The 22,682-nt window shown below is 39.4% G+C and overlaps 1 protein-coding gene across 2 annotated transcripts in view; it reads left to right on the top strand.

Annotated features, from left to right (window-relative positions):
• Positions 1-22,682, top strand: part of Zeb2 (zinc finger E-box binding homeobox 2) — a 130,296-nt gene that overhangs the window by 101,408 nt on the left and 6,206 nt on the right. The window contains exons 4-9 of one of the 2 annotated variants that reach the window (XM_017591687.3): positions 9,444-9,632; positions 10,330-10,544; positions 13,193-13,301; positions 14,184-16,153; positions 17,641-17,821; positions 19,279-19,366. In XM_017591687.3, coding sequence (XP_017447176.1) covers positions 9,444-9,632; positions 10,330-10,544; positions 13,193-13,301; positions 14,184-16,153; positions 17,641-17,821; positions 19,279-19,319 — 2,705 coding nt within the window. In that variant the 3' untranslated portion in view covers positions 19,320-19,366. The remainder of the gene's footprint in view (positions 1-9,443; positions 9,633-10,329; positions 10,545-13,192; positions 13,302-14,183; positions 16,154-17,640; positions 17,822-19,278; positions 19,367-22,682) is intronic. The other variant, NM_001033701.2, reaches the window with a different exon arrangement.

Genomic DNA, 22,682 nt, shown 5'->3' with positions numbered 1-22,682 from the left:
AAGCAGGCAGGGTTCCGAGGGGAAGCCTGTGAGGGATGGGATATTACCAAGGGCTGACACAATTTCATTTAATCTGAAGAAGTGGAGCACATGTAGGAGGATGTCATTAAGCATGTGGGGGGGAAACAAGTAGTTTGTGAAATAAGAAAGCAAAACGAACCGTGAATGAAGCTCCTTTTTGGCCTCTCACTCTACGTTCCGGTTAAGACATATTTCCTTTACTATGCAATCAGAATATCCAATAAAATAATCACTCATAATAATTTATCTTTGCAAGATGCTCCCAAGAGTTATAATTTATTGAGTGCATTTAAAACGATTAAAAAATAAGAAAACTGAAATTAGGAAAATGCAGTCCTTGTATATTAAGTAGAAAGGTTAAACATCTCTAGGACAGAATCTGAAGAAAATTCTTCCTTCTCCCCGTTGTCCTGGTTTGGTTTCTGTTGCTACGATTAACAACACAACTAAACGCAACTCGGAAGAAAGATGTTTATTTAGCTTACAGCTCCATCACTGAGAGAAGCTAAGGAAACCAAGGCAGGAGCTTGAAGCAGAAGCCAACAGAGGAATGTTGTTTGCTGGCTTGTTTTCAGGCTCGCATTAAACTTCCTTTCTTATTCAGCTCAAGGTCTCTTGTTAGGGAATGGTGCTGCCCATGGTGGGCTGGGCCATCCTACAAGAATTAGCAATGTAGGAAATGCCCACAAACATGCCCATGGGTCAATCTGATGAAGGCAATCCTTAACTGAGCTTTCGTCTCCCCATGTGTGTCAAGTTGACAACCAACCAAAGTTAGCCATGATGACATGCAATAACTCAGTCTGGATAACCATAGAAACAGAGGAAAGAAAGAGAGAGAGGCAGGTCCAAGAAAGGATTAAAAAGGTATAAGATCCGTGAAGGTAGGGACACTTTCAGCAAATAAGTAAATTTAAATTTGCAAAATAAATGCACAGACATAAAGAGAAGGAAAAATTTAATATATGCCACTAAAGCTGGCATTTTAATTGGCTTTTTTAATACTGACTTTATAGTGTAATAATGTGGCATTTAGAATTATTCATGTCCTTGTGATCTTTTCAGCATCTAGGTCCTTTTCAAATGTTATTAAATCAAGCATGATAAACAAAAGCTACAGAGATGGAGTCTTTCTCTCTCATGTTGAATCACTGTGATGTAGTTGAAAGAACAATGGGCTGGGAGTCCAGAAATGTGATGTCTGCCTCCAGGTCTTCTAGAAACTTCTTTTGTAATTGTGTGAATCATTATTAGCCTCACTACATCTTCATGGCGCCAGTTTGTAGGCTAGAAAATTTGGGCTTTCCTACCTACACCCTTCCTTCTCATGAAATTGCCTTGGGAAGCACAGTTAAGAAAATAAAAATTCCAGTGATATGTGGGAATAAAAGTCCTGTAAAGCCCTGCCCTCTTCTGCTACATGGTGCACCATGCCCTGTAATTGGTCCCTATGCCACCCTGTCTTTGGATTTCATTTTCGATCATTTTAAGAACTATAAACAAGGTACCCTACAGTTTCGGTTTTTCCCCTGGCCCTGCAATTCATCTCCTGATGATATTTCACTGAATGCAAACAGCAGAGTTTGAGTGTGTAGGATGAATACTGCAGAATCCTATAAGGGATTTATACCCCTCTAAAATAACAGTTCAGTACACATGGACAGAACCCGTCTTCTCACAGCAAATGGACCCTCAGAAATAATCCAGTCCTACAGTAGAAATATCACCTGAGCCAACAACACAGCAGTGTGATTCCTCTGACTGGGTTAAGATAGGCATTGTTTTCTTTGTGGTTTAATAGCCCCAACATCCTCTTAGTTCTCCTACAAGGGATTTTAATTAAAGGTTTGAAATTTTTGAGTTTTTTTTAAGATAAGGTTGGAAGCCATGCAAGCTTGAACATCAGGTATCTCCCACATAAAGTGAGAAGTGAAGTGTTAGCAAACACAGAGGAGTGGAAAATGCAGTCAGAACTCAAGACACACACTGTTACCTACTTGCTACCGTGGAGCAAGTCATTTTCCTCTAGTTTGTCTCAGTCCGTTTTTTGTTTTTTGTTTTTTGTTTTTTTTTTTTTTAAACGCTGGAAAGTTTTGGTCTTTCTGTCAGACATCTGTCATACAAATCATGAGTTTGATCATTTTTTTAAAGTAAATTCCTACTTTTAAAAATCAATGACAAAAAAAATTTAAGAAGAGTGGGAGCAGTGGCCAGGATGACAGGAATTGTCAGGGTGACACCCCATCACAGGTGTGCACATGGAAGAGGGACTTCCCTTCCTGGCTCATCAGTGCTGGGATTTTATTAGCTTCGTCTTTGTGATTAGGGGCGGCCATCTCTACTTCGCAGTAAGAGTTCCCGCTAGAAATAACGACCACTCCTAACCTCTTCCTGCGTGCCTCCTTCTCTCACTCAACAAATATTTAATAAGCACTGTTTTCCTTGCAACGCCGCCTGTGGTTTCCAGGCACCTCCAAAATATTTTTTCTTAATCGTCATGTGTGGTTCTCCCACCAGAAATCTGTGTTATTTTGACTTTTTAATTGAAAAGAATACAGATGAAACTCTCTAGACTTACCTAGGGAATGGATAAATTGATTATAGCAATTAATTCAAAGTATAGATTGCTGTGACTTTAAGGTTACCCAAAGAGGTACAAGCTGGTTCATTTCACAGGTGAGAAAATTTAGAACCAAACCCAAGATAAGTAGCCCAAATGGGGAGTCCCAGGCTCTGAGTTTGCTGTGATCTTTGAATTATCCAGCACTAGATGTGCTCTAGACTTCCCAGTAAGTACTGGAGACACGTGGTCCACACCTCTATCAGTTCACATATGTGGAAGAGAAAGATTGAATGTGCTGTGAAACATTAAAGGGTTCACATTTGCAAATGGCACCCAGCAAGCAAAGGAGAGATGAGCAAACTCAGGCTGAAGTGGTCAGGAGGCAACCCCGTGTGAAGTAATTCCATGATATTACTCAGAGGCATGCTGTGTGTGCAGTATGAGACAAAAAAGAGAGAGTCCTACTAGTACAGGTTCTTAAGTTAGACAAGATTTCGTCTATGTCTTGGTAAAACACAGACTGTTGACTCTGTAGTGGGCCCTGAGAACTTGCATTTCAAATAAGTTCCCAGGTATATTGACCCAGATATGCAAACCAAACCTTGAAACCCAATGACTATCCAAAGCAAACACTGACTGTTTCATGGCTTTCTATGAAAAGAAAGTATGAACTGCTGAGCAAAGTCCGTGTCCTAAATACAGCAACGCTCATTCCAGATAGTAAGGTTACACGGTTAAGGGAAAGATGAACACATTTTGTTCAGCCAGGGAGTTAAAAGCCAATACACTGCGTCATTTCGCACTGCTGCACGGCAAAGTCATTCAAAGGTTACTGTGAGCCTCTGGATCTTGATATTCACAATCCTCTCATACAAAATCAAACTTTAAAATTAGATGGCATCGCGGACTGGGTTGCTTCCTGCTGTGGAGAGAGATATTTGATCTTGCAGACTGCTACAAATTCCCACCTCCCATTCACTCTTCTCTTCTCTCTTCTAAAGCTTTTAGCATGAATCTCTCACTGGTATTTGAACATGCTCCCCCAGAGAAGGCCATATAAGAGCAGGGGTGGAGAGACCACCAAGACGCCTAATTCTCTGCAAGAAAAGAAACTTCTCTGGTGCTCTTGACGGCCCTTCTCTGGCTTTATACATGGCTCTACACCACTGGGAGGCTCTGAGAAGTCGCTGTGTGCCTGTACCTTGAGAAAAAGATCATCCCCCCCTCCCACTTTTTAGCTATCTGGTGCCAATATATGTATGCTGATATTTATTTGTCCACTTTATACAAAGTAGTCGTGTGAACTCACATACCTTTAAGCTTCAAAAAATGCAAAATTAAATATCGCTCTGTCTTATCAACAATTAGCGAAGGATTTGTTTTTTTCCCCAAGGGTGAAGAAGACAGCTAAGTCAGACACATGACTTCTGCTTCTGTTTCCTCTGCCTTGACATAGCAATGTGAATAAAAGCCAGATTTTTCCGAAAGAGTTACTTATTTATGTTAATGTTTGCCAAGGTGGCTTACCAATAATATTAAAATATATGTCTTCAGTTTTTAATGAAAATTGAAAACATGCCAGATTTTAAATTAGTGGTAGCAGAGAAGCTGCTTTCTTGTTCTAAATACATAAAATAAATGGCAAAAGGAACCAAGAGAAAAAAATCAGGATCGGGGTCACATTATAAACTCGGCAACCTGTAAAGTATAAGTAAAAATCGCTCTTACTGTTATTGAGAACATGTTCTAAGCAACTCAATTATGGGAACTGACTGATTCCTGAACCAGTCAACGGTTCCTTTTCGCTTAGAGTTCTGCTGACCCTGCTTGTTTTTAGGCAATTACTTTAAAAGTCAGTTTAGACTAACATTCATTATCTACCTTTAAAAAAAATCAATATTTTCCCAAGACAGTCTTAAAGGTATTTATGAAAGTGTCATTAATAAGCATGACTAGTAAGACTGACTAACATATTTAAAAGAAAAGAGAGGCTTTGATGACTTGAAGGGATCTAGAAATTTATCTACCAATATTAAAATACATATAGCCATGAGGAAACATTTTTAATTAACATTCTCTTTTTGGATGGAGAAAAGTTTAACTAACCTTAGGGAAGGTTGAGATATTTGCACGACATTAGGGTAAATTTTAGGAGTAAATGCAAAATCCCTGGAGAAGCTATGGGAAGAAATTACTTGAGGTTTCTTGTGAATTTTTTTGTTATGGTTTGATGATAAATACCATGCAAATATCCTCTGTCAGTGTGTTTTGGCAGTCCTTCCAAGGCAGCCAGGGAGTGAGGAGGATTACAGAAAGAACAAAAACGAGGTTGATTTTATACTAGAAAAACACTGAGGGGAATTCTGTAACTTCCTAGCAAGCTCTCCACCTCATTCCTGTGTCCACTACACAGTATTATAAAATCTTTGTCAAAACGAAAATACAAACTTCCAAATACAATCAAAATTTCAACCTTGCCAACAGGAGTGACCAAAAGGCAGACCCATCCCTTGCTCCAGTACTGAGCAAGGGGGCGGGGGTGTGTGGCTCTTGGTTCTCAGAGACTGGAACATGGCACAGTTCCAAGTAGAAAAGGGGGTTTCTGGGGTAACATATGTAAGGAGAGGTGAGAGTACAGCCACTAGAAGATGGAGCACCGCCTCAGAACGCACGGCTGGGTGCGTGGCTGGGGACCATCTTGTCTACCTTCCCGTACTTTCCCGACTGTAGTCGTAAACTCTCCTCTCCTGAATGGAAAACATCTGCATCTTCATTCTGCATCTTACCTCTGTAGTCACCTGGCAGTGGGGGAGCCCTGAGCCCCAATGCTCGTTTTGAAAGAAAGTCCTAAAATTATAGGGAAGCGATCCATGGGCTTTCATTCTGTCTCTTGGGCCTCTTCTGGACAAATTAATGGTTAGGCTTGTTTCAAGTGCAGATAAGTGATTGGGAAAATGGGAGGGGGATCACCCTGAAAACAGCAGCTTATTTGGGTACTGTAAGGCTCGGTGGTGTTGACATGAAGAGCTATATTGAGGCAAAGGAAACTTGTAATAAAATGAAAGAGAAACTTACATCGCTTTTCTTGGTGGATATGCTGGCTCATTTAAGTTGGAATGCAAACTACTCTAAGTGACTGTAGATAGGTGATCGATAGCAGATCCGCCCCACCTAAATGAGGGAAAGCCCTAATGAAGTCAATAGACTTAAATGATTAAATGGCATTTCTTCACAAGGCCCTTTTCAGATACTCACTGAGGCCGTGTCTAACTCCTGCAAGCATTTATGAAAACCATGAAACACTCTGTCGCATTGACTTACTATTACCTAAACTGACAATTGAGCAAAACTCTAAATCCTTAGCTCAACAATCAGATATCTTGTTTTACATTTTGTTTTATTGCTGTATTAGAAGAATAGTGCTAAAGGTACCTCATTTTCCACATCCACCCCATAAATGTTTCTTTTAAAACTATTCGTTTCATGGCAATACATTCAGTATTCATGATCCACAGACTACCACAGATGATCCTTAAACAGAACATGTGACTTGAAGTCCTTTCGTCCTCACCTCACTTCACACAGAAGCCCAGCATGACAAAATCTGATCTAGCAATCAAATTCCCTCTCCAAACACCAGAAGTGTATCTAGATGTAGTTTAGTTTGCCTATCCAGAAAAATCAGAATTTTTCTCCCTTTTAAACCCAAAGACTATTAATGCAAATCCAATTGAATTTGCATTTGATTACATTTCTGATGGAAACATTCATATGCAAATGAAAATTCATGCAAAGATAGCCAGATAATTCAAATAGTTGCTGAAATATCAAGATAAAATTAGGATATTAAATGTACATCCATCCACTTTTGCTGGGTTACCCTAAGGTCATCAAGTGGGACAATATTCTGAAAAGCCTCGAATACATTTTTTAAAAATATTCAAATAGGTATGTGTTCAGAAGGGAGCTGTAACATTACTTTGAATTGTCATACTGCGGAAAAAGATGTCAGCCGCCATTAAAGTTAGGCATATTGTTTTAAAACATTCACTTTACCTGGGTGGTGGTGGTATACACCTTTAATCCCAGCACTCTGTAGCCAGAATTAGACAGATCTTTGAGTTCAAGGCCAGCCTGGTCTATGGAGTGAGTTCTAGGACATCTAGGACCACACAGAGAAACCCTCTCATAAAAACAAACAAAAACTAAATGAAAGCATTTATTTTAAGTTTTGCTCCTTGTCTCCTATCATTAAAAGCAAAAAGTAATTCTCGGTAGGACTATTTTAATGAGCCAAAAAAAAGAAAAATGGCCAATAGTTTATGTAAGCTGGTAGTTCCCACATACTCCCTGAGGAGTGGGTGGGGCAAGTTCAGTGATGTTATCTTCATTCTCTCTGTCAATAACCTTTGAAAGCACCTATGGTCTTGTGAATGGAACAGCTGGGCCACTGATCTTAACTGATGGCTATTAAATCCAACGTAAAATGTACTCATCTAGTACCTTGCATTCCAAACTCGTTTTTTAAAGGAAACACAAACCTTGGAATCAGACAGCTATTCTTGTTAAACTTAGCAGAAGGCAGAGTGAGAAGATGGCACGCAGAAATGTCAGCACCTAATTTGGTGGTCCATAAAATATAAAGAAAATTCTCCCGATTTTTTTTTTCTGCTTGATCTTATGTTTATCCACAATTTCAACTCTTTCGAATTCTAGTGTATTTCTGCTTTGGCAAGTATCTCTAACCATTTATCAGACTGAAAATTCTAAAGATAAAGAAGACACTTTAGCATGTCACTTGGGCAAGCTGGATCTTTCCCCAAGTCTTAAGAGATTTTTATTTTGTAAATCTCTCTCAATTCTAGCCACTTTCCCTTTTTTCTACCACCACTTCCTTAACCTTTGTCTCTTGAGGGGTTTTGGACAGGAACATATACCCCCAGCCCCAACCCCACCCTACCCTCAGCCAACTCTGAACAGAACCTACTCTTCTTTTCCTTCTGTCCCTGTCATACTATAGCCAAGTTATCATTAAAAAGTACAAGTGTTTTCATTCCTAGAATAAAAATGAAAGACCTTAGGAGGGATACTGCCTCCCGAGTGTTTCCATTTCTGCCACCACTGCTCTCCAACATCCTACCATTCTTTCCTTCACTCCATACTCCAAGTTAGATACCAAAATGTCCATGTTCCCGGTCACCTGCATACACACTGCTGCTCCAGCTTTGAGAGTAAGTTAATTCCTAGCTTCCCCCATTAAAGCTTTCGTAATCTGTAGAGCTCAGTGAATTACTGTGTTATCTTTGTTCATACTACCATAGAACGCCATCACCATCATACCCAGTCAATCTACTCTTTTCTTTCTTACTTTTTTTCTTGTTTTCTTCTTTCCTTCTTTCCTTGCTTCTTCCTTCTTTTCTCCTCTCTCTCTCTCTCTCTCTCTCTCTCTCTCTCTCTCTCTCTCTCTCTCTCTCTCCCCCCCCCTTGTGTTGTCCCAAAGGACAAGGTTAGCTCTGGTCTTCGCTTGCTGTTAAAACTTTCAATCAACACATGTTGAACAAATGGGAGCTTCCATTCCTTTACTCTTCTTATCTAAAATCCACAAGTTTATAATAATGTGAACCAAAGGGGAAAAAAAAAAAGAAAAGAAAATTAACTAACCTACTAACCTGCTCGAACATTGTCACATCACAACTTGCCAAGGATGCTTCCCATAAGGAGCCCTGTATGCTTCTTGTAGCAAAGACAATATGGTGGAGATCTAGTGGAGTCAGAGGGAACGGCTTTCAGACTATGGTACCATGAGTCTGCCATGCATTGTGCTAGTGCAAAAAGCACCAGCACCCATTAAGAATAACTAACAGTTGCTCTTCCGGCCCTGTGTTATGTGTAAGCTTTTATTTGGGATATGTAAGCCATCACTAATTTCAGAGATGTATCTAGAGACTTTAAGTGTACTGTGTCTTGCGACACAAATTGTTGAAATTGGTTCACAACAGTTGTTTCATAGAAAAATAATCATAACTTAAGAAGCTAAAATCATATAGAAATCCTGCTGCAGTTTTATCAGTGGGACTCCCTTACTTTTTTTAAATTTTATTTTTTATCAGCTGTGAACTTAATTCTAATTCCTTTTAACTATATGATGCTGATCAAGGTCAGGGTGAGAGAGAATGCTTCATTCTGTGAGTTTCTAGCAACGTCACACTGTTGCCTTTGTAGGGCTGTCTCTCCATTCACACCTGTCTCGGAAATCCCTAGACTTGACTAACTGTTCAAAGACAGCTTTTACTTAGCAGCAGATGCATCTGAAGGAATGTGAAGTTTCCTATACCTTAAGAAAATTAAATTTCCTTTTCTTGCGTGAGCCCTTTATTCAAGGGCTTATGGAAGGGCAGGAGAGGCTACACTATCTGCTGACCTCCTCAGAGTAGATTGTCAAGGTTTCCCTGTCACTGAGAGCTAAATTTACTTTTTTTTTAAAGACAAACGGAAGTTGCATGTAGTCCACGAAAGTATCTGCAAGTGTATGTTAGGTCACGTTCAGAGATTACTTTTTTTTTAGTTCACTTTTAAAAATTGTTAATAAATACATTTTAAATTTTCTTTCATTTGTATGTTAATTATACAGATGAACATTCTAAAAACAAATCTGCCCGCTTAAACAAAGTCAGCTCTTTTGTGTGTGTTATAAAAGTAAGCATTTAATCAGTATTTGGTCATCTTCCCTTCTGACAAGTGAGTTACCTTAAGTTTTACTAGTAACAAGCCGACCTTTGTTACTAACAGTGATCTAGAGGACTTGGTCACCCAGGAAAGAGGCCCTGAAAAGACGTTTCTTTTCTGCTTATGATTTCAGTTAAGAATGCAAATTGCACATCAGACTTTGAGGAATACTTTGCCAAAAGAAAACTGGAGGAAAGAGATGGCCACGCAGTCAGCATTGAAGAGTACCTTCAGCGAAGCGACACGGCCATTATTTACCCAGAAGCCCCTGAGGAGCTGTCTCGCCTTGGCACGCCAGAGGCCAATGGGCAAGAAGAAAATGGTAAGGCTGTAATTCATTTTTAGCCACGATACTGACCTCTGCAGCTGTTACAATTACAAATGCACTACATGCCTGGGTGTTTACCTTAAAATTTGAAGAACAGCTGCAGAAGCATGGAATTTCATGAGCAAAGATTAGAACTGTAATTTTAGGGTATTGTGAAATTTTTTTTGTCAGCAAATTTGTGTCATTTGTACATCCAATACAGAAGAAGAACAATTACAGCCCATTTCTAAGAGATAAAAATATCTAAATGTATTCCTATCTTTCAGAGATATTTTACTTTTGAGGAAAAAGAAAAAAAACTTAAGATCACCAACCCTCACCTTTTGTTCTCTGACACCTGAAAAATCTTCTCTCCTGTAAATTCCTGAGTTACATGTGAGTCTAGGGTTCAGAGGGACTGTCAGTCACCCGAAGGGAATTTCTTCATTTATCAGCTGTTTAAATCCCCCCTCCCCACAAATAAGCTCAAGTAATTAATTAATTTTCCAACGCAGTGTGAGCTGATTCGGACAAGCCTGCCCTGGGTGTTCAAGGGGCCTGGTTGTGAGGAGGCCGGGCACGCAATGATGGCGCTGTCCTGGAGCAGATTGCAGCGATTCCTGTCATAGCAGCCCGGGCAGCCAGCCCATTAGCTGCCATTGATTTACTGACCTTTTGGCCCGCTCCTCTCCCTCTCGCCTCTCGGCTACAGACCTGCCACCTGGAACTCCAGATGCTTTTGCCCAACTGCTGACCTGCCCCTACTGCGACCGCGGCTACAAGCGCTTGACATCGCTGAAGGAGCACATCAAGTACCGCCACGAGAAGAATGAAGAGAACTTTTCCTGCCCTCTTTGTAGCTACACGTTCGCCTACCGCACCCAGCTCGAAAGGCATATGGTGACGCACAAGCCAGGGACAGATCAGGTGGGGGTTGGTTCTAAGTGATTTCTTTCTATAATAACCCCTTAGAGAAACGATATTGCTTTGATTGGCAATCATTATTAATTTTTCATGGCATTTTGAAGATGCAGATCTTTTAATGGTAATAGCTTTAATTGAGGTCTAAATGATTTTTTGATGGTCTCTTCTAATATGATTTAATAGTCTTATGTTCACGATCGAATGAGTGTGTTAATTTCTAATTTAGAAATTTTATTTGCACTTTAACTTGACTTTAGTTTCATTTTTATGTTCCACAAAAAGTGAATGAAATTGTAGCATTTTAATTATACATTATTAAACATCTCAGCAATTTTAATTCCATTTTTCACCTAGTTTTGCATAGGCATTCTTTTCATATAGGACCTAACGCATAGTAAAAGGAGTGCGTATTTCTTTCATTTGTCAGGAAACACTTTGAAGTTACTTAGAATACTTGACAAGCTTACCAATTTGTGAAATATGTTTTTAGGAAGATAAAAAGGCCATATAGGTTATATGCATATATACATAATAAATTGGAAAAGTGTTAAATGATAAAAAAATGTGGTTATAATTAAAATAATTTCACCTCAGTATACATGCTTGTAGTTAAATGCCAAAATTGTTCTGCCTCTTTTAGCTTACTTGTTTTAAAGATAAGAACTCTGTCTTGGAAAGGTAAGGATGGTGTCTTAAATCCTTGAAATGACTGAGTAGGCTTGATTCACAGCATCTCTTAAATGTTTCAGCAAAACTGCTCTTTCTGTCCTCCTGGGAGAATTGACTGTGCAAATTGATATTATGATGTGTTGGGTGGTCACAGTAATGATGCTTCATAAGTCACAATAACTGGGCCTACAGATACAGAATTGCCCTAAATGAACTTTGATATCATATACTTTTTAAGTGGTTAAATATGGCCTTCTCTATAAAACTCCGATTTGTCCTCATAGGCTTTATTGTCTTTGAATAAGGAAAAGAAGACACAAACCCAATTAAGCAAGAATGGAAATACTGTGTTACAAATTTTTTTATGCTATTTAAGGCACTATATCACATTATCACACCATTTGTTTCCGATTGGACTTGTTCCTGGAATGTTTTCCAGAGATCAGCTATAAGTAATACACTTGTGCAGTTACACTTTTGTAACAGTTTACCTTCTCACGCTTCTGTGCACACACACACACACACACACACACACACACACACACAAAACCACTCTAGGAAAAGAATGCCTAGATATTTATCTGGTATAACTGCTTTAAATTTCACATGCAGAAGAAGTGTGACTGTGTTGGCGCATTATGAATGGTAGCTTTGGTGTTGAAAAGTCCGCTCATTTGCTCATGGCATTTACAATTAGTAAATTAAAATGATTGTATCATATTAACAGTGGCACAACTAAAGTTTACAGCCGTCCTCTGAGGGCTGTGGGGGGACAAAACAGCTGCTGCTGTTTGTTTATGCAACTCGGCAACATATGAGCACCGGTCCCTCAATGGCGCTCGGCGGGCTGGGCTCCGCTTGATCTTTGAAGGTTGCTGCTGTTTGAACAAACCTCCCTGTGTCCCCTGTAACACCATCTGTCTCACTAGGAATGTGGGAAGATTCAGCACACCCTAGCAGTTGTCACACCGTTCCTGTCTTTTTTTTTTTTTTTTTTTTTTTTTTTTTTTTTTTTTGCAAAAGGCTTTTGTGTCACTGCTGCAGAAAAAAAGGCTGGCCTCTTACCTTGAGCATACAGAGTGGATGACTGTATTTTTTTTCCCCCTAGAATTCCAAGTCACACTGCTTTTCCCCCCCTTGTTCAAAAAGGTCAGCCGTGTTTGACTGTACCTGTGCAGCCTAACTTGTCTCTTCAGCAAACTCTTTTTTTTTTTCTGTTGGTTCTCGCACAGTACTAAAAAGGAAAATGAAAAGTCGTCGAAGTCCTTCCTACTAGCTTGTGATAAAACTGTTCAAGCAGCTATAACCCAAGATGCTGTCTCTTATTTGATAATGAATCAAATCTGATAGGCAGCACCTAAGAAAAACGGAGTTGACATGGGCCTGAGAGTGGGGATATTTAAACAGACGTACCAAATATTTATAGTCAAAGGAGATTTTTTGTCTTTTATTTGGGGGTGGGGAGAGGTCGACATTTCTTTAAATTCCAGTTTTATTTGGTGTAAGACACACTTTTACCTGGATACAGAAAGCCTCATGAAAATTTGTTTTTAAGTGTAGGTTAAAAGAAAGGAGCAATTTTATAATTTTCAGGAAATTATTTTTTTCCTCAACGAGATTGCTATTCTGAAAGGAAAGCTTTAGGATTTAGATCCTTCACTAAACCAAAAGAGCCGTGAGCACCTCTACAATCATCCTTTCTCATCTCAGGGGTCCAAGAAACACTCTAGAAGAAAAAAAGGACGACGTAGTTGTGAAGCGAGTGTCAGACGTGCATGGGAAGCACTTTCTTAAAAGAGAAAAGTTCCCATTTTATTACCAGCATTACCACTTTTATTGCAACTCTGAAAGTCTGAGCAGATAAATAAGCATGAACTCAGACCTCTCGGCCTGTCTGAAAGAGAGGCCTTGAAAGAGATTCCCCAAGCAATCTCCTTTGTGCCTCCCGAACAAAACTGATGGCCATTTTTCTCCTTTCACAGCACCAAATGCTAACCCAAGGAGCAGGTAACCGCAAGTTCAAGTGCACAGAGTGTGGCAAGGCCTTCAAGTACAAGCACCACCTGAAAGAACACCTGAGAATTCACAGTGGTGAGTCATGGGGGCTGGCGGCATTGTGTTCTTTCCAATTAGAGGTCGTGGGGACCATTTCAGTGTACACAGTCCCCGGTGGAGTGTCGTGGGCTTACCCCCTTATTTCATAAGCTTTACAAGCCTTGGAGAGCCTCATGGTGTCCTAGAGATGTTTATACTTCTTATGGTTCACAAGGGCTTTGGTTTTTGTTTTCTGCTAAATCTAGAGACTTTTACTGATCTGTGTTAACTTTGACCTGGAGATATTTGGGCTATAATTTCAGAAAGATACTCACTTTTGATACCTAAATGTATCCAAGAAAAAGTGGGAGAAAATTAGACCAGAATTTACGTTTGCTAAACATTCCTTGACTCCTGATGACTGTACATCATAAACCCACATCCCACCACTGAGATTTCTGCTTTATACAGAGTTTGATAGCTCTGCCAAGCATTTTATTACCAAATTGGATGCTATTCAAAGAACTAGTCAAATTGGTGGAATCAATGGGATCTCCACAGAGTTGATTAAAGCTGTGGCTACACTTTCCTTTAAATACTGTGACATCTTTATTGTGCTATTGACCACACATTAATCTGACACTCTGTTTAAATAGGAGGCTGCCGAAGGCCGGACAAGATTTGGGATTCTAGCTGAAAAAGGCGTAGATAGCCTTCGCCTTCCATAGCTTACATCTTGAATTATGTCCACCCGGGGCAGATAAAGCCCAGAGATAGTTATGGTCATATAACTCTGACTTAAGCATCTAGAATATAGGCTCCACCTACACTCTACACCTAGATTAATTTCATTTGGTTCCGCAGATCCATGTCTCGGCAGACAACTTTGTGTGTTACCTCACCGAAGAAATCTAATGCTAATTTTAATTATCCTTTTAGGTGAAAAACCTTACGAATGCCCCAACTGCAAGAAACGCTTCTCTCATTCTGGTTCCTACAGTTCACATATCAGCAGCAAGAAATGTATTGGTTTAATCTCAGTAAATGGCCGAATGAGAAACAATATCAAGACGGGTTCTTCCCCTAATTCTGTTTCTTCTTCTCCTACTAACTCAGCCATTACTCAACTAAGGAACAAGTTGGAAAATGGAAAACCACTTAGCATGTCTGAGCAGACGGGCTTACTTAAGATTAAAACAGAACCACTAGACTTCAATGACTATAAAGTTCTTATGGCAACACATGGGTTTAGTGGCACTAGTCCCTTTATGAACGGTGGGCTTGGAGCCACCAGCCCTTTAGGTGTGCACCCATCTGCTCAGAGTCCAATGCAGCACTTAGGTGTAGGGTTAGAAGCCCCTTTACTTGGATTTCCCACTATGAATAGTAATCTGAGTGAGGTACAAAAGGTTCTACAGATTGTGGATAATACGGTTTCTAGGCAAAAGATGGACTGCAAAACTGAAGACATTTCAAAGTTGAAAGGTTACCACATGAAGGATCCATGTTCTCAGCCAGAAGAACAAGGGGTTACTTCTCCTAGTATTCCAGCCGTCGGTCTTCCAGTAGTGAGTCATAATGGTGCCACTAAAAGTATCATTGACTATACCTTAGAGAAAGTCAACGAAGCCAAAGCTTGCCTCCAGAGCTTGACTACTGACTCAAGGAGACAGATCAGTAATATAAAGAAAGAGAAGCTACGTACTTTGATAGATTTGGTCACCGATGATAAAATGATTGAGAACCACAGCATACCCACTCCGTTTTCATGCCAGTTCTGTAAAGAAAGCTTCCCAGGTCCTATCCCCCTGCATCAGCATGAACGCTACCTGTGTAAAATGAATGAAGAGATCAAGGCGGTCCTGCAACCTCACGAAAACATAGTCCCCAACAAAGCTGGGGTGTTCGTTGACAATAAAGCCCTCCTCTTGTCATCTGTACTTTCTGAGAAAGGACTGACAAGCCCGATCAACCCGTACAAGGACCACATGTCTGTACTCAAAGCATACTATGCTATGAATATGGAACCCAACTCTGATGAACTGCTGAAAATCTCCATTGCTGTGGGCCTTCCTCAGGAGTTTGTGAAGGAATGGTTTGAGCAGAGAAAAGTCTACCAGTACTCCAGTTCCAGGTCACCATCACTGGAGAGGAACTCCAAGCCCTTAGCTCCCAACAGCAACCCCACCACAAAAGACTCTTTGTTACCCAGGTCTCCTGTAAAACCTATGGACTCAATCACGTCACCATCTATAGCAGAACTCCACAACAGTGTCACGAGTTGTGATCCTCCTCTCAGGCTAACAAAATCTTCCCACTTCACCAATATTAAAGCAGTTGATAAACTGGACCACTCAAGGAGTAACACTCCTTCTCCTTTGAATCTTTCTTCCACGTCTTCTAAAAACTCCCACAGTAGCTCGTACACTCCAAATAGCTTCTCTTCCGAGGAGCTGCAGGCTGAGCCGTTGGACCTGTCATTACCAAAACAAATGAGAGAGCCCAAAAGTATTATAGCCACAAAGAACAAGACGAAAGCTACTAGCATAAGTTTAGACCACAACAGTGTTTCTTCATCCTCTGAAAACTCAGATGAACCTCTGAATTTGACTTTTATCAAGAAAGAGTTTTCAAATTCTAATAACCTGGACAATAAAAGCACTAACCCTGTGTTCGGCATGAACCCATTTAGTGCCAAGCCTTTATACACAGCTCTTCCACCACAGAGCGCATTTCCCCCTGCCACTTTCATGCCACCAGTCCAGACCAGCATCCCCGGGCTACGACCATACCCAGGGCTGGATCAGATGAGCTTCCTACCACATATGGCCTATACCTACCCAACGGGAGCAGCTACCTTTGCTGATATGCAGCAAAGGAGGAAATACCAGCGGAAACAAGGATTTCAGGTAACGAGATGTGTCGCTTTGCTCTGAAGAAAGGCTATTGAAAAGTGTAGTCAGGGTTGGGGGTTTAGCTCAGTGGTAGAGCGCTTGTCTAGCAAGCACAAAGCCCTGGGTTCGGTCCCCAGCTCCAAAAAAAAAGAAAAGGAAAAAAAAAAAGAAAAGAAAAATGTGGTCCAGCACGTGTGATACCCTAGCTGTGATTCCCAGCCTGCTCGTTACTAAATAAATAAATAAATAAGTAAATAAGGGTGGGAAAATCAGGAATGGGAAAGTTTTGAATCGGGCTAGCAAAGCCAGTGGCTGAAAGGATAATAGTATTAAGAAGCTAAGGCAAGAAGATGTCTAGTTTAAGGTTAGGCAATATAGCAGGACTCTGTCTCCAAAACAAAGGAAACAAAATAAAGAATTCCCTTGAGAAGTGCGCACTGATGCTAATAGTAGCTTACCTACATGCTTGAAACTGAAGTGTGCAGGAGTCACGTGCTCTGAAAGACGTCTGTGACTTGAAGGAATCACATGTTTAAATTTTAACATCCATTTTGTTTTATAGAGAGTAAGTTCGTTCTGAAGAGTATTTTTAAAGGAGTACTTCACATGGTACACAGGACCTCTTGCCCAGTTTTCAAGTTGCCGGATGATTTCTAGGTGGTAGAATCTGAAAGCAGGCATTGTTTTAGCATTACTTTTTGTGTAATCCCTGTTTTGCAAAATAGGAGCCAACGTGGCTGTGCACGGCTGTAACAGCTGTCCAGTATTCCGATTTACAACACATCTGCCCTCTTTGTAAATGCATTTAAGCCTACTTAATCTTCTCTAGTATTAATTAGTGCAAATATAGTCTAAGAAAACTAGACTGTGGGCTAGCAAATGGAAATGTATGTTATCACGCAAGTTTGCACTCCTTTGGACCAAGACAAAATAAATATCAAGAAATTTAATAATTTACTGATCCACATTTGTTATTACTCAACGCTGAAGGCTGTTTTAACATAGATAGAACATTGATAAAAAGTGTTATTAATATTCTCTATTTCAAATTAGAAAATTAAATATAAAAATATAGCTTAAGGCTTTTAGTTGGTAGACATACATTTAAATAGATTGCATAATAATAATATTTTGTACCTAAATATAAAATTCAATTAAAATGAGGTTTCTACAGCTACCAATCATTCCTGAAGTAAAGCATGCTGGAAAATATAATAATTCTGGTATTTAATGTTCATTTGTGGATTTCCCCTGGTATTAAAAGAAAAAGTGGAAGATTTAAGAAAACCGTTTTTCCTATCTATGGCAGAAAAGGTATATGTTTTGTTGAAGTGTGAAACTTCACATGTTGTTCAGACAGAAAAAAAAAAAGAAAAGATTTTAGTTGTAAGATAGATTGGCATGTAGTGTTTTTGAGGCACTCCGGTTGTCAGCCAGCGCTTAATTGTTCGGTGTAAACTCACAGAGAAGAGACCTTGTTGAACTGTGTGATTGTATCACAGGGAGAATTGCTTGATGGAGCACAAGACTACATGTCGGGCCTAGATGACTTGACAGACTCCGATTCCTGTCTGTCTCGAAAGAAGATAAAGAAGACAGAAAGTGGCATGTATGCATGTGACTTATGTGACAAGACATTCCAGAAAAGCAGTTCCCTTCTGCGACATAAATACGAACACACAGGTATGAGCGACTTTGACTAGCTAGCTAGAGCTCTCCGGCCTGCTGTATGTGTCATAATATCTAATGAGTACACTTGTGCGGCCTAAGATGTAGCCCTTGCTGATACCTTCGACAAGGAAGAAGTTAACACTTTTGCATAACCCAGTAGGACTTCTGTGTTGCCTGTTTATTGGACCATTCATGTGTTTATGGGTGTGCTTGTCTTCCTAACTTTCAAGTTATCTGTAAAACAAGTTTGCCTATCGTGTCAAAGGGAAATTTAAATGCCCAGGGTAATGAAATGGTACAGCGAGAGCTAATTATTGAACGTATTTTCCAATTCTTAAGCTGTGGTGATTTTTTTTATATGTGTAAAAATCTTATGATAAACCTGGTCAGTGATATGCTAGTGGGCTCACCAAATGCTAAGTACGTCATGCTTTGGGGTGACTTTGTTTGATTTTCATAAATTGGCCACTTTTGAATCAATTATAAATGTCATTTCCATGAAAGAAAAGCAAGAGACCAAATAAGCCACTGAATCCTGTAATTGAAAGACTAAAAGAGTATCTCCCATTCGTGTGTTATTTATTAATCCCTGACACTGACAAAGCCCTAACACTCTCTGGGATATCACGTTTCCTAAAAGGGCATCGGGTAAAGATACTTTCACAACCCCAGATCAGATCTGCAGCTCTGTAGTAGGGTTTCCATCAACGTTTTCTCTCTCTCCTCCCCATCTTTCTGCTCTAAATGAGGAAACTTAGTCTTACCCCCTCCCTCATCCCTTTCCAAGTCTCCTTCACTAGAAATATGTATTTGTCCAGGTGGGGAAAAGAAAGTATAGAGTCATATTCAAAATATTGGAAGTGGGAGAAGGAAGGATAAAGTGTAGAAAAACCTTGTACTTTATACAAGGGCAAAAGACAGCACGGATGCATATGGCGCAGAAGAGGAGGTGTGAAAAGTTAACTATCTGCAGACAGGGTACATAATCTGATATTCAGAGATACCCTGGGAAATACAAGTACTCCAGATCTTCCCAGATCCTTCACTAGCCCTGTGTTGGACGTAGCACACGTGACCACAATCAAGCTGAGTATTTCGGGAAAGTGGTACATCCTGGACCACTAGTGCCGAGAGCACTTTGTGAAGAGAACCCAGGTTGTAACAGCTTTGCTCCTCCTGGTCCAACCAGTTCAGCTCCTTTTCCTCCAACCATACTATCTGTGGTTATTATTTTAAAAGGCCAATTGATGATACTTTTAAAACACCCCAAATTGGTTTTGCAAATCTACACAAATTTTATACTTAAGCTGTATATTTGAAACATCAATTTTTTCCTTACACTGTTCATTTATTATACATCCTTTAATACTGAGTCTTATTTAAGTATTTACAGAGTAACAAGTATTTTCATGCCTAAATTTTCTTTAATTTTAATCAACCTCAAATATATTTTGTATTTCATTATTCAGCTACAATAGGCACACCACTGAAGGCATCTTTCCCTCTCTGATTGGTCTTATTATATGACCATATGCAAACTCTATCATTTACTACATGGTGAGTGTAAAACTTTTATTTTAGTGAGGGCTCTCATACATAGTGACATTCAGTCAGCATATTTATCTCCTATAAATAAGCTAGCCCAGCTAGTTGAGAGACCCAAAAGTTGACAAATGCAAATGTATATATTTTTTCTTTTCTTTTTTTTAAAAAAGCACATTATTTTAAAAGTAAAATATCCTGGCCCTTTAAGATGAGAGATCTGCTACCTAGAAACATTGCCTAGCAACAGGATGCTAGTCATGCAATGGCTTCTCTAAACTGGTGATCAGTTATTCTCCTGTTGGTGTCTCAGCTTGTAGAGTTTCTGATATGTTAACTTTTTGGTCTCTTGACCAAACATCTCATGACATTAATACTGTCATTGTATTAGGTTCCATCCAAGCAAAATTCTTCATGAAATGTGTCAGTATGATGTATGTGTAAATTTAGCTTGCTTTCTTCTAACTGGGCTCCAATAAGCCTTTTGTTTATATTAATATCTAATGATATTTTAAATGAGTTAATATGAATATTATAAGAGAGAACTGTCTTGACTCAAAGGCCGGGCAATGAAGTTGAACTGTCATTTGGTTATTATATGTTGATTATAAACGTGTCATTGATAAAGTATGTTTGTTATCTGTCTATAGAACTGTTTAAATTAAGAAGAAAATTAGTGTCTATTTTTTTCCACTGGGAGTCTGTGCTCTTTTGCCATAATCTATTTTAAATTTATTTCCTAGGCAGATACCAAAGTCATACTGCTTAATTCTCTTACCAATGGCCTATTGCTTGCTTGTTTGCTTGGGTTTTGGCGGGAGGGAAATACCCTGGATAGTAAGAAGAGGAAATACTTTGTAAATGTTAACTTCAATTGGAATAATTGTCATAAACAATGACTGAAATAAAAGATCTGAACCTCCTGGTAGGCACTGTCAAGGACTCATTTGTACTCCACTAAAATTTCAACCTGATACCGATTGAGCGCTTTCTCTGTTCAGACATTGTGGCAGGTGCTTTCAAACCACCTTCTTCAGAAAAGAAATAAAGACGCTTCTATTTTGAAGTTGACGAAGTCTAAATTTTAAATAAATTTCTGGTCAATTTCATTCCTAAGGTATATGGTAATTTTTCATGCCACAAACCTTCTATCTTTTAACTTTAATCTTTATTCTCGCTGTCTGTTGAGACATAGACCTACCTAGACAACAGTGACAGTGTTTGGATTTCTTTAATAGCAATGTGGGTGTTCTGAGTCTTGTTGGTAGAGAAGTCTGATTCTAGGACATTTTGATTTGTGTCAGGTAAACTAATCAAGCAAATTAAAATTAAATAAATCCCCAAGTTAGCCCTTTATTTTAAATTGAATTTGTTAAATACTTGTTAGCGAAGGTTCTCAAGATTAGTACAAGGGAAATGTCAAACTCTCAGCGACTCACAGAATTTGTCCTTTGCAGGGCCTCACAGTTGAGTCCTCTATCCTCCCAGGTTGTCCATTTGAGATACAGAATTAATGTGGCCCTATTACAAGTACAGTGTCTATTACCAAATATATTCTTTGAAAGTTGGCTGCCGTATATTCTCTCCACAAAGTGACCTAAGTGGTTGACCACCTTTGACCTTGAGCTGATGAGTCAGTAACATCAAAAAAGACATCCCGGGATAGCTTTGTTCGTGCATCTTTTAACAATTAAAGCAGCGAGAAAATTTCCCTATGTAATTTTTCTCCATTCGGATTTACTTCTTGCATGGACCCCACTCCCTGATGCATGCATTTTGCTTAGAATTTAGGAAATGGTTGAACCTGTGTTGATGGACAAGAGTTAAGTGATTTAGTTCTAATTGGCTGCTCACTAAAGAGTCCTCATACTAAAGACTTTATTAACCTTGTCGCCATTATTGTATTTATGGCCAGTCCTCAGGCTAAGTCCCCAAATGACTCTCCTTTATCTGCAAAGACCCTGATCCTAGAAGCGGTTGACCTACCTGAGACTGTACCTTCTCCAGCCTGTCCTAAAAGATGGATTTCAAATGTGATTCCAGAGCTCATCACCCCTATTGAGCACCATTCTGCCCCCATGGAATAATCGCTACCAATATCTTACCCTTCTCCCCGTAATGCCATCATTTTAAATGTGCACTTACAAACAAGGAAGAGCAACATTATACATGGCAGCTTGACCATTTCCTGAAAGATTAAAAAAAAAAGAAAGAAAGAAAAATACACTTGTGCTTCCTATTGTTACCTCCCCAAATGAAAACGTACTTTGCATCTCCAGATTTCCACCATTCCACCAGTTTCCCTCATATAAAACACATCTTCCCCAACTTAAAGACTGGTTCTTATGTGCCTTAAATTAAACCTGTTATCTTCAGGCAATTAGCTTACTTGAAGTAGGTTTATGTAATTCTGTCTGCATTTCCCAATTGGGGTGCACTAACAAATTATTTTGAATTCTTATGTTACAGGTAAAAACAAAACAAAACCAAAATTTCCTACCTAAATATTGTGCCTTCCCATATCACTCGCCACTAAATTTATATCGGATGTTCTGGTAAAATGAAAACCATCAATGAAAGACCAGATAAAACTGTCTGCAGCATTTTCTAAGTAGTGGCAATACCCTGGAGGCATTCAATAACATTATTAAAGATATTTGATTACTAATTGGGATTGTATATCACCATATAACTGGATACCTGAAGTGTTCAGAATGGGTTCCTAATCTTATAACATGACACTTAGCAAATGAAAATGGGGTTGCCTCTACTAATGCCGGTGTTCTAATTTAATTTGCTGAAACAAGAGTTTGTGGTCGGAAACAGAATCACATAGCTTCACGTATGTTATGATGGTTCTTCATGTTCTGCGCCACACGTTGACTTTAGCTCTGGAGCATCAGGCTGATATATCTATTTGTCAGTTCTATTTTGGAAATAAAGTTTTAAGCATGACAGTTACAAAAGGTGTTGAAGCCATTTCGATGCTATTTGTGGCCTGGAATCAACCAGATGTGTTTAGGCTTGGCAGTGGTTTCAAGTTCCAAACACTGGTTAGAAACTGCCTGGACTGTGAAAAGAAGTACAACGTTCTCTAGCTAAGGAGTATTTTAACACTCAACAAGTGGCTGACATCCCATAGGAAACTCTAGAGGGAAAACACCGCTTGGAGCTAGTTCAGACCCCATGAAATACATCTTTCTCGTTTGCATTTCAGGTGGTTTCTTCTCAAAGTTTTATTCTCAGAATCCAGTGACTGATAAGACACTCTTACCATCTTCTTGCCTCTATCCTGTTCTTTTCTAACGCGGCAGTTTGCTCCTGTTTGAGA

The sequence above is a fragment of the Rattus norvegicus genome, chromosome 3, assembly GCF_036323735.1.
Source record: "Rattus norvegicus strain BN/NHsdMcwi chromosome 3, GRCr8, whole genome shotgun sequence".
NCBI classification, from domain to species: domain Eukaryota; kingdom Metazoa; phylum Chordata; class Mammalia; order Rodentia; family Muridae; genus Rattus; species Rattus norvegicus.
Note: the sequence above shows the minus strand (reverse complement) of the source record. Positions and strands in the feature narration are given on the sequence as shown.